The following is a 12573-nucleotide window of genomic DNA, read 5'->3' as shown; positions in this document are numbered from 1 at the left end:
ACGTTTTCCAAGCGCTTACATTCACACTTATTGTCTAGTGTATATAAATATTTATTAGTTCAAATATGGATACCCTCTATTTTATACAAAATCACCATACATTCTACAATATATCTACAAACAGATTTCAGGTCAACTTATGGGTACATCCATTCTATTATTTTTAATGGTTGAATAGTACTACACTGATTGTGAACACCATAATTTATATAACCAGTCCAATACTGAGGGACTTTCAGTTGGTTGCAATCATTTTGCCCTCCATTAACAGGCTGCAATGTAAACATCCTTAAACATGTATACAACTATGTCTAAATTCCTAGAAGTAGAATTTCTGGAATGAAGAATATGCGAACTTAAAATTTGGAAAGATACAGCTTAATTACCCTCCAAATATAAAGTGTTAACCTACATGCCACTCACAATGAAACTTTTATTGGGTTCCTGTCATGTGTCAGATAGTACGTATTTACATTTTATTTATTTTTTTAAAAATATATTTTATTGATTTTTTACAGAGAGGAAGGGAGAGAGATAGAGAGTTAGAAACATCGATGAGAGAGAAACATCGATCAGCTGCCTCCTGCACATCTCCTACTGGGGATGTGCCCGCAACCCAGGTACATGCCCTTGACCGGAATCGAACTTGGGACCTTTCAGTCCGCAAGCCGACGCTCTGTCCACTGAGCCAAACCGGTTTCGGCCGTATTTACATTTTAGAAAATAGCAAAATATAATATGCAGGAGTGGAACTCAAGTTTAAGATTTCCATACATTATCAGGCATAGAGACTTGTATCTGTTACAAAAACTCTCAATTCAGCTATGAGTTGAAACAGCAAAGGACCTCATGTGCTAAAGTAGGTCTGAAGGCTAAACAGAATACCATATTTCAGATTAAACTGTAGGTAATTGTAATAGCAAGTGCCTTTTGTTTTTAATTTTTAGTTTCTAATTTTCTAAAGTACCTTATATACACTGTTACTAATATTCATAATGATTTGAGATCTGGGTAAGCTGAGGATCAGAATGGTCAGTTATTGAATAAATGAATGAATGAATGGGTAAAAAGATCACTATTTTTTAAAAATTTATATGTATATTTTTATTGATTTCAGAGAGGAAGGAAGAGGGAGATAGAGATAAAAACATCAATGATGAGAAAGAATAATTGATTGGCTGCCTCCTACATGCATCCCACTGGGGATCAAGCCAAACCCAAGCATGTGCTCAGACCAGGGATTGAACCATGACCTCATGGTTCATAGATTGACCCTCAACCACAGAGTCACACTGATTGGGCAAAAGGTGACTACTTTTAATATTTCTGGGACAATCATATTTACAATTCTGAAAATTACCACAAACTTAAAAATAGGTTAATATTAGTAAATTACTATTTGAAAAAGATATGTAAATTAGCACAGCACAGTTTGCAAAGGTACAATTAGCCACATTCAAATTTGATACAAAAACATAAAATATTCTTTTGGAATTTATGAAAAACATATACAATAGGCCTGTAGTGGCCAAAAAAGTATTATTGATACGGATACCTACAGACTTTTCATAAATCTATCAGAAGCTAGAAAAACAGTATTGGTCTTACCAGTATACTTCCAATTTGCTACAAGACACAAGCTTGAGATAGGGACACAAATTTGGTTAGAGTTGACACAAGAAACTCCAGACCTAGGCAACATAGGGTTTCCAGAAAGTATGAGACCCAGCAAAGAGTAGGTCTTTGGATGGGAGTGGATCCAACATGAGGTGAAAGAATGCATTAATAGGTATGTAGTACACTGGAATGGGAAATATAGGAGCAAAAGATATTTGGAGCACTAAACAGCTAAGCAATTTAGTTGACACTATAAAATCCAGCAGTATCTGATAGGGCCCCAAGTACCATGAAGGGGTTTGAGGGACTCCAGCCTTCATTTAAATTAAAAGTGAGAGTAACAAAGCATCCAGGTGTATATGGGTTGGCTATATTTCATCAAGACACATCCTAATTATCCAAAATGGGTACAAGATGCAGGAAGTGGGACAAGACAATACCCTAACTTACAAAAAAGAAGACTTTAGGTCAGGGTAGAGGTTACTGCTAAGTTTCAGAGTGTTGAACTAAAGTTCTTTAGGTTCCTCCTCCTACATTTAAGATTTCTTTTTAGAGTTAAATGATGCTGAGCCCCTAAGGCAAAGTTAAATGGCAGGAACTATGGAGAGAAAATAGTTATAGAGGCTGGGAACCAGGAAAGGCCTAATTAAGGGTTTGGTCTAGGTCGAATTGAAAGGTGGAACTGAGTATTTTAACATCTAAACATTTGACTGCTACCAGAATTTATCTTACTGCACTTCCTCCAATCTTACACCCATCCTAATCTGCAGTGGATATGGATTCTTCTGATTTCTAGGAGAAAACAGAAATTTTTTTAAAAAAAAAAGACTGGTCTGCCCTAGCCGGTTTGACTTGTAGATAGAGCGTTGGCCTGCAAACCAAAGGGTCCCAGTTCAATTCTGGTCAAGGGCATGTATCTCGGTTGCAGGCTCGATCCCGGGCCCTGGCTGGGGCTCGTGTGGAAAGCAACCAATTGATGTGTCTCTCTCACATCGATATTTCTCTCTGTCTCTACCTCTCCCTTCCACTCTCTCTCTAAAAATCAATGGAAAAATACCCTCTGGTGAGGATTAATAAAAAACAAACAAACAAACAAAAAGACTGGTCTGGCTTGCAGATAGATATTTAGCATATACTGTTAGCCTCACATTACATATTCGTACCATGGAAGTTGGCAATCTGAGGTCTGAAACTTAGGGGAAAAAATGTTGAAAAAAATTTATAAGGCTCTGGCCAGCATTGCTCAGTGGTTAGAACACTGACTCACACACCACAGGGTTGCAGGTTTGATTCCTTGTCTAGGCCATGTACCTCAGTTGCAGGTTCAATCCCCAAGTCAGTGCAATTATACAAAGCAACCAATTGATGTGTCTCTTTCACATGGATCTCTCTCTCCCTTGCCTCCTCCCTCTCTCTAAAAACAATCAATGGAAACACTATCCTTGGGTGAGGAATAACAACATTTTTTAAATAAGTTTAAACCATATGTCTACACCGCAACACCCCTCAGTGTATTTCTTCTCAGGTAAGTATCATCCTATCATCCCCCATCTTTGAAAACACTCATCTCATAAAAGGAAAAGTACTCCTATAAATGAAATATGTCTCTTTGTAGATTCCATCTATGAGCTATATCGTCTCTTGGCTCTTGCCATCACACACTTCCTACTCATTGGCATAAAAAAGCCCCCAGGTAGGTTGATCTAGGCACCCCTAAAAGCTTACCATCAAGAAAAATTACTAGATTCTAGATTTCCTTCCCCAAACCAGCTTACGCCATATAGAGAGTGAGGCAAAAGTAGGTTTACACTTGTGACTACACGAAATAGAGATTACTCTTGTATTATTCACTAATTATTGTATTATTTCATACGAACAACGGTACACTTACTTTTGCCCCGCCCTGTATAAGTCATTAGCAATTAGCCCTAACTCAGAGTCACAGGAGTGGTTAGTGGGAAAAGCACTAACTACGGGCAGAGAACAAGGAAAACCCAGGCCAACTCGGGCGAAGCGCACACCTCTGTTCCTTACGCTCAGGGCCGCAGTATAACTCGCCGCAATGCCCTCTGCACACACTCCCTGTGGACAAAACCAGAGCGTGACACAGAGCGTAACAACAATCCCTATTTTACAAATATAACCAATGAATGATAGAAGTGACAAAAACAAAAATATATTTAGGATTATTCTCTCTAGTGCACAGAACTCTTGCTCTGTATACTTTCACATTGACTGTTCCCTATTCCTCATGCAGGTCCTGTCTTTATTCTCCTCTTCATTTCTGCCTGGCCTTGCACCCAAGCATGGCAGACAGAGAATCCTAGAGGCCCAAAATTCTACAGTGGCTGTTTGCAAGGGGGAGGAGACTACAGTAACTGCCACACTGGATACACTTTATGTGAGAAGGAAAGGGGAAATATCGTGAATGCCTCTCATGTATACAAATGCAGGATGGCAGGAAGCCTACGTAGCCCAAGGAACCAGAGGGAGCAGATTATGGGCAGAAGAACTGCAACCAAAGGCTAGAAGAGGAAAGGTTTGCAGTCAGCTGACTCCTAGCTCTTTGGTATCTGCCTCTAATGGGCAGAGTCCATTTTGGGATGCATCACACACTGAAAAGACCACCCCTGCTGCTGCTGGAAGTTGACAGAAATTAACATCCGTAAGTGTAAGAATGCAAGAACAAAGCTTGTCTAGAAACACTGCCTACAATGAAGAAGAAGAAAGGGAGAGAAGAGAGATGCAAGTCCATCTGGCCTGTCCCAGCCCCGCCCAAGGAAGGTAGGATTCAAGAAGAAACTAAAAGAGAAGAGCCTTGGACCACATCATTCTCCACAACATGCACTCAACAAACTTCATTTTACTCTTTAACCAGGTCGCAAAAGAGCTTCCTCCCCCGCCACCCCCCTACCCCCCCAGTCCCAAATCCTCACCTGAGGATATTCTTTTCCATTGATTCTGAGAGAGTGAAAGGGAAGGGAGGGGGATGGAGATAGAGAAATACCGATTTCAGAGAGACACACTAACTGATTGCCTCCTTCATCTGCCCCCACTGAGGGGCAAGGAGCGAATCTGCAACTGAGGTATGTGCCCTTGACTGGCAATACAAGCCATGACCCTTCGGTCTGAGGGCTGATGCTCTAACCACTGAGACAAACCAGCCAGGGGGCAAAAGAGCTCTTTAACTCCTCCCTTTGCTCCCCAAAGTTGCAGTAAATTCACTAGTTTCTAGTAGATGGACAGATACAATTTCTGCACAATTGCAATGGTGCAACCTAGATAACCCTTTCTGTTCCCTCTTAGGATAGTAAATATATATATAGTGATAAATACATGTCATACACCATAATATAGAGAATAAAAGTACTAGTTAATTATATTAATGGATGTCTTTAAGAAATACTGAGATTATTTCCCTAACACACGAACCTGGGGAAAGTGAGACTATCCCATCTGTCTTGTCAATGAGCACATCTACCCCGGAGCCCAGCCATTTAGGGGTTGGTTTAGCTCCCCTACTGCTCCTTCCATCTAATCTCATCTTCTTGTTGTGGATCTGACCTCCCTATTGGCCCTCGCATCCCTTTAAACTGCCTGCTTTGTGACATCATTCTCCCACCAAACCTACCACCACCTGGCAGAATCTTGGGGTTTCCATGGAGTTGTCAGTAAATACATTTGGATCATCGCAACTGACCAATGACCAGTATCCAGTGACAGTGTGACCAGTAACCTTCGTACTGGAAACAAGCGCTCGTTCGCTTCACCCACTCAGACATCCTCATCCCTTGCATCTACAATTAATACAATTTCCTCTTCTTCTCTGACCATGTCAGGTAAGGAAAGAAAGTTTTAAAAAGTTTCTCATTAGATATTTTTGCCCCTAAAGTTAGCAGTAGACTCAAAATAGCATAAAGAAGGGAAGTATTGATCTAGAAATCCAGAGACCTAATTTCACTTTTGATTTTGATACTTACTAGCTATGTGACTTGGGACAAGTCATTGACTCACAAAATCTGTTCATCCCTAATCTGTTACATTAGGATTTCAGATCGGTTGTTCTCTCTATTCCCTTTCTTTTCTAATGTTGAGTTTTAAAGACACCCATATAGAAAATAAAGACTTCTGGAATGCGTTTCAATAGAAACACAGAGAATATATATATATATATATATATATATATATATATATATATATATATATAATGTCTCTAGTATAAGGATCTCTCACCACTAATGTTTCAACTTTAGTATTTTCAGTTTAGTGCAGTTCAAAAAGTAATATTCACCTATTTTTGGAGTTTTCTATCCAAGCTAGGTGAAAGGGGAAAATAGGGAGAGATGATGAAGAGTACTAGGCTATAGTGAGGCAAGTATTCAAATGTAAGAAAGTTTAGGATTGTTTTCATCAGGAAAGGCCCACAGGAACCAAGCGGGGGGGGGGGGCACATAAGCATGAAGGAGGGGAAACTATAAGAATGAAGCAGGAGGGCATGGAAGAGCTCTCAAGAGCAAAAAGGGGTAGTTTTGCAATGGAATGCTGAAGGCAACCAAGGATTTTAAATTAAAGCAGAGCGCGTAGGGTGAAATCTGCTCAGAGGAGGGCAAAATAAAGTTCATTTTAGTCAGTGCTTACATTAATAGACTAGGAAGGAAAGTAAGGCTGGAATAGGGTATCAGTAGGCAAAGCAGCAGCTTATCAGCAAAGTCACATTCCGTTGTCTGTGTTTTTCTATTGCCTCTCTGAACACACAGATGACAGTTTTGAGTATCAACGTTTAAAAACATGTGTTTTAGAAATTATGGTTCCTGTAAGCAAGAAATTAATAAAGGTGGTTATCTAGGGGGCTGGAGGAAAACATAATTTTCACTGTTTCACTTCATTCTGATATTTAAACTATGTAGATGTTTTTTGTCACTTAAAAAAAAAATTAAGATTAAAAATTGATATGTCCTAACCTGAACCAGAAAGACCAATTCCTTTGTGTGATAAGTATGTTCCCCACGGAGAAACAGCCACCATCTCCCTGAGACCTTAGCTACCTAAGAAGAAAAAGAAAAGGTCAAACCCCACATCTCTAACTTCACATTTATCTACAACCAATCTTGTGGGGGTCTCTTGACAATTCCTACAGTAAATTTTTATTTAATTAAAGTCTAGTGATGATGGCTTTTAAGACTTTCCTGGACGTTGAAGATGATTAAATTCTAGGTTTTAAGATAAACATATAAATTTAAGGATACTCTTTTCAGTGTATTTTGCTGTTTGTCATGTGGTTGTATTAATTGAAATATAGATTTCTACTAGACTTACTATCTGTTACTTGCTGGGTAATATTCAGAAAAAAACATGAATAATCACATTAATGGAATTCTTTTTGCTCTGATTTATAACAATTTTTACAGAAATATCTGTCTACATATATTGGGGCTACTTATACATCCACATTTATGGCTTGTTATGCAGTTTTTACTGATATATCTTCTCCACATGGCTAGAAATTTTTTCAAAATCATCTTGTATTGTGGGCTGTTCTTTGGTTAATAGTATTCACTAAAACAGCATAGGCAATATTCACTTTTATAACGTGCGTATAAAATAGAACATCATTTATTAGCAAATTTTTATGGTTTGATTTTTGCTACGTGCCCCAATTTTCATGAATGTTTATATATATTTAGTTCTGTGATATATATTGTTCATGATTTTTCTCTTTGTCTTTCCATAACTTAAATTTTCTTCCATATAAATCATATCCTATATAATATAAGGCTAATATGCAAATCAACAGAACAGCGAAAGGACCCTTGGTATGACGCACAATGACCACCAGGGGGCAGACGCTCAACACAGGAGCTGCTCCCTGGTGGTCAGTGCACTCCCACAGGGGAAATGCTGCTCAGCCAGGAGCCCTGAGCCAAGTGCAGTGGTGGGAGCCTCTCCCGCCTTCACGGCAGCACTAAGTTTGGCCGGCTGATGGCTTAAGCCATCAGTTGGACATCCCCCAAGGGCTCCTGGACTACAAGAGGGAACAGGCCAGGCTGAGGGGCCTCCCGACTGCACAAATTTTCTGTACTGGGCCTCTAGTGTAATATAACACTCATGTATAAATTATTATTGTTACTCTTACTATAATGACTTAATGGATGAGTAACTCAAAACCTGGACAGTTTCAATAATGTTTTTCTTTCAAAAAGCACTTCTTGAGAAACTCACTCCCCCATGGCCATTTTGAGGTAGGATCAGAAACCAGGCTTGAAGAGGGTAAGAATGACACTTCAAATTTACCAACTGCACTGAGCTACATGTGAGTTCCAGGGAATAGCATGTGAACTTGCAGGCAACATGAGGCACGGAAGATTACAGCGGCAATAGCTGTACTGTTTTCCATGGGGAAAACCCCTCATTTATACTAGAAGCCCCATTGCTCCCAGTTTGTGGCAGTGTAATGCTCAGAGCAGAGCTCTGGCAATGGAGTCAGGATACCTAGGTTATGTAACACAGTAATAATACTAGCACAATGAGAGAACTTGAACAAGTCTACCTGGCCTCTCTGAGCTTCAGTTTCCACACTCATAAAATGAGAATGTTAGAACTCAGGGTCTCTGAAGAATCCTGGTTCTAAAATGCTTCGATTCTAGGAAAGAGCACACAAATCAATACTAGTAGAGGCTCCAGGGAAAGATGGGGCGGAGAGTGGTTGCCTCTACCATGGAGAATGTATGAACCACTTGGTTCTCTTGCACATTTTTGCCCACACTGGAAGCACAGGCAGTTAATACAGAAGAGTAGCAAACTGTTCCAGGATTCACAACCAGCATAAGCTGTTTGATTTTGGACACCTCAGTGAGTACTGGTATTAATCTTAAGATGATGCTATTCTTCAAACATAGTGAATTCCTTTGATTTTTTCACCACCCTCTTTGTTCCCAACAGAGAATTTCCAAAATCCACCTTTACTTGGAACTTCAAAGTCTCTGCAGCTCTCTTTTCCTGTGGGGAGCACTGCAGCCTCCCTCACAGGACGAGTCTGCAGTCTTCCCAGAGCCTCTGCTCCAGCCGTCACATCGGCATGGCTCCTACCATCAGTCTCTGGCACCTCTTTCCAACCTCTCATGGGTAGTGCCTACCTTTACCAACATTCTAGCACAACCATGTTGTCTGGAGTTCCTGGCCAGAGCCAGATCGCCACTCCAGCTGCTTCCAATCCTGGTATTTTTGAGTGGGCGCTCACAGGAGGCACTGAACAGAAGTCCTCATCCATCCGAGACTTCACGGTGACTGTCATTGACCAGGACACGGCTGTTTCTTCCATGTCGATGGCATCCCAGTACAATAAAACCTCAGAGGCCACTAACATGGTCCCTCTGTATCCATCACTTTCTGCCAGTCTTGTTCACGGGGCATCATCTCAGATTCCAAATCAGGGACAGAGCTTGTCACTTCCCTACCAGGAAGGAAGTCAGCTCTATTACTACAATCAAGGCACACTGGGGCCTCTGCTCTCTGCAGAACGTGGCCCCTACCTGCAATCCTATGGCTCTGTGTCTTACACAGAGAGCAGGGCCTCTGCCCCTCAACCAGAAATGGTCATGGTACTAAAGGAGGTCCAGCCCACACATATGATACCACCGGCCTCCACCTCTGCAATCTACTACTCGGTGCCTGCTCAGCCCATCACAGAGACACGTTTTCAAGGTGAGTTCAGACTGCAAGAAGGAAGAGCAACGGGATCCCCATTAATAACTCGGGTCAATCTGCACCTGGGAAGTGGTGCGTCCACAGACAGGTAGACTTTAAGTCCTGTGACTTTGTAACTGCCACCCTCAGTCAGTGCTCCCCATTTTCAGACTCTGTGGGAACACCTCATAGAGATGGGAAGGTGGACACTGGATTGGCCATGTATGAGAACTGAAGAGCATACAAAGGGGTCCCACACTATTCCCTCCCTTACCTACTAGTCCCCCTCTACTACAACAGTTTCATGGACTCTCTTATTTTATTGCTTCAGTGTCTTTAGAAAGGATTTCAGAACTCTTACTGCGATAGTGGTAGTTTAACTTTCCCTCACTTCTTAATTCATGCCAGGTTTTAAGACCTTGTGTTCCATGATCTTGTCCAAAGCAAGCAGGCTAGAAATCTGCCCTTGCTTATTTATTTCATCAGGAAGAGCTCCATTCCCTCCCCTACTCCATTGTGTGAAGTCTTATTTCCTCACGAAAGGGGAGAGAACTAAAAGGATTCCATATGTACAATGCTAGCTTTGTAAAACATTTTAAATCACTTACTTTTTATTTGATTTATCACAACCCTGTCAAATACACAGAATACCATGAAACAATGACATCAATGATCCCCAGTGAGAACTAGAACAGTTGTCTCCTTTCTCATAGCACAGGGAGCTGTCCATGATCCTTAGGAAGAGCTGGTAGGAATGCCTTTCCCATTGTTGGAAGGAGCATGGTTGCTGCATTGGTGGTGACAGGGGAGCACCCATGGGTGGTGCCCAGGGACTGACTGGCTTCTCCTTGATTCGTTTGTAGTGATGGAGACTCCCCTGGGGATGAAGACTTCCCTCGGATTGCAACCTCTAAGCCAAACATTGTGTCTACCACAAACCCCAGAAATCCCCAAGTCTTGTGGTGGCAGCAATATCCAGATGCTTGACAGCAACCCACCACCTGAGCTTGGGGACATTTCAATGGCAGCTCCAGTCCAGAGTCCTAGTATTTACCTGGCACTGCCTCCAGCTCCAAGCCAGGAACAGAAAGAGAATAGGAATTTGGAGGATATGAAAAGCATCCTTTCAAAGCCTCTGGATGCTTACCAGATCCCAACAGAAAACCAAGATCCTCCACTGCTCCCTTTAGAAATCCCCGCCATTCCCCAGCTCCTGGCCTGCTCTGATCCCCTTGGCCAGGAGGAGCAGCCTGGTTGTGAAAACGCTGGTCTGGGAAAGAACAGCCTGAGCCTTAAGGACCAAGGGACACTTGAAAATGGGACTGAATCCAATGATGGCTTTGCAGACATAGCTACACTGGTGGAGGATATTCACCTTCCAGTGGTCCTAAATTCCTTGGATGAACTTGATCAATCCCAAGGTCCCAAGGTGATCCAAACCAAAGATACCAGAGCCATCAATTTGAACAAGGTGCAGAAAACAAGTATCATTAATGCTCCCTCTGATCAAGCCAGGAAGAATAAACATAAAGCCTCTGAGCTGATCAATGGTGATCCCATAGTCAAAATCCATCCTGAGAGCCCAGATGGCATGTTCGTGGGAGAATTGGCTGCTTCAAATGCTGCAGCCAGTGACAGGGCTCCTGAAAACAGGGCCAAGAATTCTAACAAACCTCAGAAAGCTGCCCCCAGCAGGACCAGCAAAACCCAGAGCCATGGGCAAGAAAGGGCCAAAAGAACCAGAGAAAACAACCCCAAGAAAACTGAAGAGCGTAAGCAGTCAGGGAACAAAGTCAAGGCAGAGGAGAAGCCAAACATTCCCAAGATGAAACGGAAGAAATACCACCCTGAGCTGCCCCAAGAGACCTTCAAAAAGCCCCGAAGCTCCCTGGGTATGCATATGCTGGAGTCTGTGCAGGTTTTTCATGCCCTGGGGAAGAAGAGTGATAAGAAAACTGAACTCTCTTCCTCCCGGGCCCTGGGACACTCAAGCAACCCCAAAGGCCCCCAGCCATCCCTAGCTATCAGACAATGGCTGGATAAGCCTCGTGAGGGCAAAGGTCCTGAGAAAGCTCCAGTCAAACGCCGGAAACCAGATGGCAGTGCTGACAAGGAGTGTTCATCTCCATCTGAATACGAGCTGCCACCTCCTGGGAAGGTCAAGTTGGTACCTTTGATTTTTCCAACTTTGGACAAGCCCCAAGCTCGACCTGTTCCTCGCAGGCCACTGTCCCTGGCATCACGCCGGCCTGCTGGGGCTAACCGTGCCCAGCCTGGTTCTAAGTCAGCTCAACCTACTGCGGTCAATTCATCCCAGCCAACGTCTCCATCTATGATGGGTCCTGCCAGACCAGCTCTGCCAATTTCAACCAATCCTGATCAGCCTGGTTCTAACTCAGCTCAACATGCTGCAGTCAATTCATCCCAGCCAACCCCAGCATCTATGAGAGGTCCTGCCAGACCAGCTCAGCCAGTTTCGATGAACCCAGTCCAACCAGATTTGACCAACCCTGTTGAGCCTGGTCCTAATTCAGCTCAACTTACTGCAGTGAATTCATCCCAGCCAAGTCCTGCATCTTTGCCAGGTCCTGCTAAACCTATTTCAACCAATTCAGTCCGACCAGGTTGGACCAACCCTACCCAGCCTAGTGTCCCTCAGTGTGATGCTTCTAGACCTGTGCCTTGCAAAACATCAACTTGCACTTCTTTCCAGCGGGAGCCGGTTCGCACTATGGTGAACAAGCCCTGGACCCCACCCAAACCTCAAAACCAATGGCTTCTCCACGATTTTGCCTATCAGCGAATTCCATGGAGGAAACCTGATACTTCTGGGCCAGTAATGTCAACGCCCATCACAAAGGAGCAGAGGCCAGAGAGGGAGGCTATGAAGAGGAAAGCTCAACTTGAGCGGGAGAATGCTGCCAAATTCACCTCGCTGGGCAAAGTGCAGTATTTCATTGAGAGAGAGAAAGAAATGGAAATTTCTCGATACTATGGCTATGCAAAATAAGAGGTGCTAGGAGTGTTGGTGCCTCGCTGGATACCTACTGTTTTCCCATAGATAGATAGATGTAAATTTCTCTATTCTGGTATATTTTAAATCTTAACAAAATTGAATAAATAAATGTAGTGGAATTGATAGATAAGTAATAAAGAAGCCTTTTGAGTTTTGAGATGCTGTTAACTGTGGTTTTCTTTGGTGGGGGTGTGGATCAAAAGCTGCACGAGAACAAAAGACTTGGTAGTTGGATGGGCAAGTGAGGGACAAGGCGT

At 42.6% G+C, this 12573-nt stretch overlaps 1 protein-coding gene across 1 annotated transcript; it reads left to right on the top strand.

Annotated features, from left to right (window-relative positions):
• Positions 1 to 4331: 4331 nt before the first annotated feature.
• On the top strand, positions 4332 to 12310 carry LOC308526433 (uncharacterized protein C2orf78-like; the record flags this gene model as incomplete). Its single annotated transcript, XM_081101543.1, has 5 exons — positions 4332 to 4401; positions 5328 to 5456; positions 8557 to 9318; positions 10164 to 11672; positions 11886 to 12310. The coding sequence occupies 5 exons, from the start codon at positions 4332 to 4334 to the stop codon at positions 12308 to 12310; spliced, it is 2895 nt and encodes a 964-aa protein (XP_080957669.1).
• Between the last annotated feature and the right edge of the window lie 263 nt (positions 12311 to 12573).

Source organism: Myotis nattereri, assembly GCF_964212035.1.
Source record: "Myotis nattereri genome assembly, chromosome: 10".
NCBI classification, from domain to species: domain Eukaryota; kingdom Metazoa; phylum Chordata; class Mammalia; order Chiroptera; family Vespertilionidae; genus Myotis; species Myotis nattereri.
The sequence above is the reverse complement of the archived record's forward strand: the minus strand, read 5'-3'. Positions and strand labels throughout refer to the sequence as shown.